At 54.1% G+C, this 1,181-nt stretch overlaps 2 protein-coding genes across 2 annotated transcripts; one reads left to right on the forward strand and one right to left on the reverse strand.

Annotated features, from left to right (window-relative positions):
- Nucleotides 1–473: 473 nt before the first annotated feature.
- On the reverse strand, nucleotides 474–835 carry CABS01_17231 (uncharacterized protein; the record flags this gene model as incomplete). Its single annotated transcript, XM_060550558.1, has 2 exons — nucleotides 474–740; nucleotides 803–835. 2 exons carry the CDS (start codon nucleotides 833–835, stop codon nucleotides 474–476), a joined length of 300 nt encoding a protein of 99 aa, XP_060394334.1.
- On the forward strand, nucleotides 810–1,181 carry CABS01_17232 (cytochrome P450; the record flags this gene model as incomplete). Its single annotated transcript, XM_060550559.1, has 2 exons — nucleotides 810–1,005; nucleotides 1,060–1,181. Coding segments are annotated over 2 exons (318 nt in total), but the record flags the coding sequence as incomplete, so codon positions are not given.

The following is a 1,181-nucleotide window of genomic DNA, read 5'->3' on the forward strand; positions in this document are numbered from 1 at the left end:
TGCGACCTATCTAGCAAACTATTGTTGATGACATGAACAACGAACATGAAGCTGCGGGACTTTGCGCCTCGCACAGCCCAAGGCCGTAGAAGGCGACACGCTTCGTTGTGCTCATTGTATGAGTATCCAGGCGGACGAGTTACGGTGAGCGGAAAGTGCGTGGACAGGTTCTGGCCTACGTCTGTCTGTGAGCCATTGAGAGGTCTCGATGGATTACAGCCCATTGTTACGGCGAGACGAATGCGAGAGTTCGTACGTCGGTCTGATGGCAGACAGGTATTGACGCGATGTCTTTTCATACTTGTACCGCTTTGCGCAAGATCCAGAAGCGGTGACAAAGGTCCGGTACATGGCTGCCCAATTCAGCTTCTTAGGCCGTTGACTTTGCTGCTCGATGTTCACGCCGTACATAGGGTCGAAAGAACCCAAACCATCCCCGCGGCACACAGAGCCACATTTTGCAGTGGTGTTTCTCACTTCGCTGAACCCACACCAGCTGCATCATGGAGGGGTCGATTTGGGCAAAGACACCCAGAACTGCCCGTGATCGCATCTGCCACGACACCATGACCTATGTCTATTCCACAAGACATGTCATGGGCTCCATGAAGTATGTATACTGTACAGCGTACAGCCCTTTTCAAGAATCGTTTAAGGTCTCCTCCCCAGACCACCCTATCCGTAGACTTCCCGGTATATACCAGAGACGGAGTAACAACCACTGACCTACCGTCCTTGCTCTTATTATCCATCAGCCAAAGCTACCCACCAAGGGCTCACGCAGCCAGCGCAATCAGCTTGCCTCCGCCATGGGTGTTGCCGCCTTCACGACCATCTTTATGTGGGGGCCGTTCCTGTACGCTGCCACGCTCATCCTTCACCAGTATCTACGACTACGACACATCCCCGGCCCCCCCTCTGCCGGATTCTCCCCTTGGTGGCTTTTACGTGCCGTGTATAGCGGTAGCATGCACCTCAAGTTCTACGAGGCCGGCCTCAAATATGGTGCTTACGACTGTTCTCAGTGTCGTTCACGACGCTCGCTGACTCCTCTCACAGGATCTCTTGTTCGCGTCGGTCCAAACGACGTTGTGACGAGCGACCCGGACCTCATGAGGCATATGCTCGGCGTGCGCACCAAGTATACGCGTTCAGACTGGTACAACGCGATGCGACTAGAT

This window comes from Colletotrichum abscissum, assembly GCF_030869225.1.
Source record: "Colletotrichum abscissum strain IMI 504890 chromosome Unknown Scaffold_496.1, whole genome shotgun sequence".
Classification (NCBI taxonomy): domain Eukaryota; kingdom Fungi; phylum Ascomycota; class Sordariomycetes; order Glomerellales; family Glomerellaceae; genus Colletotrichum; species Colletotrichum abscissum.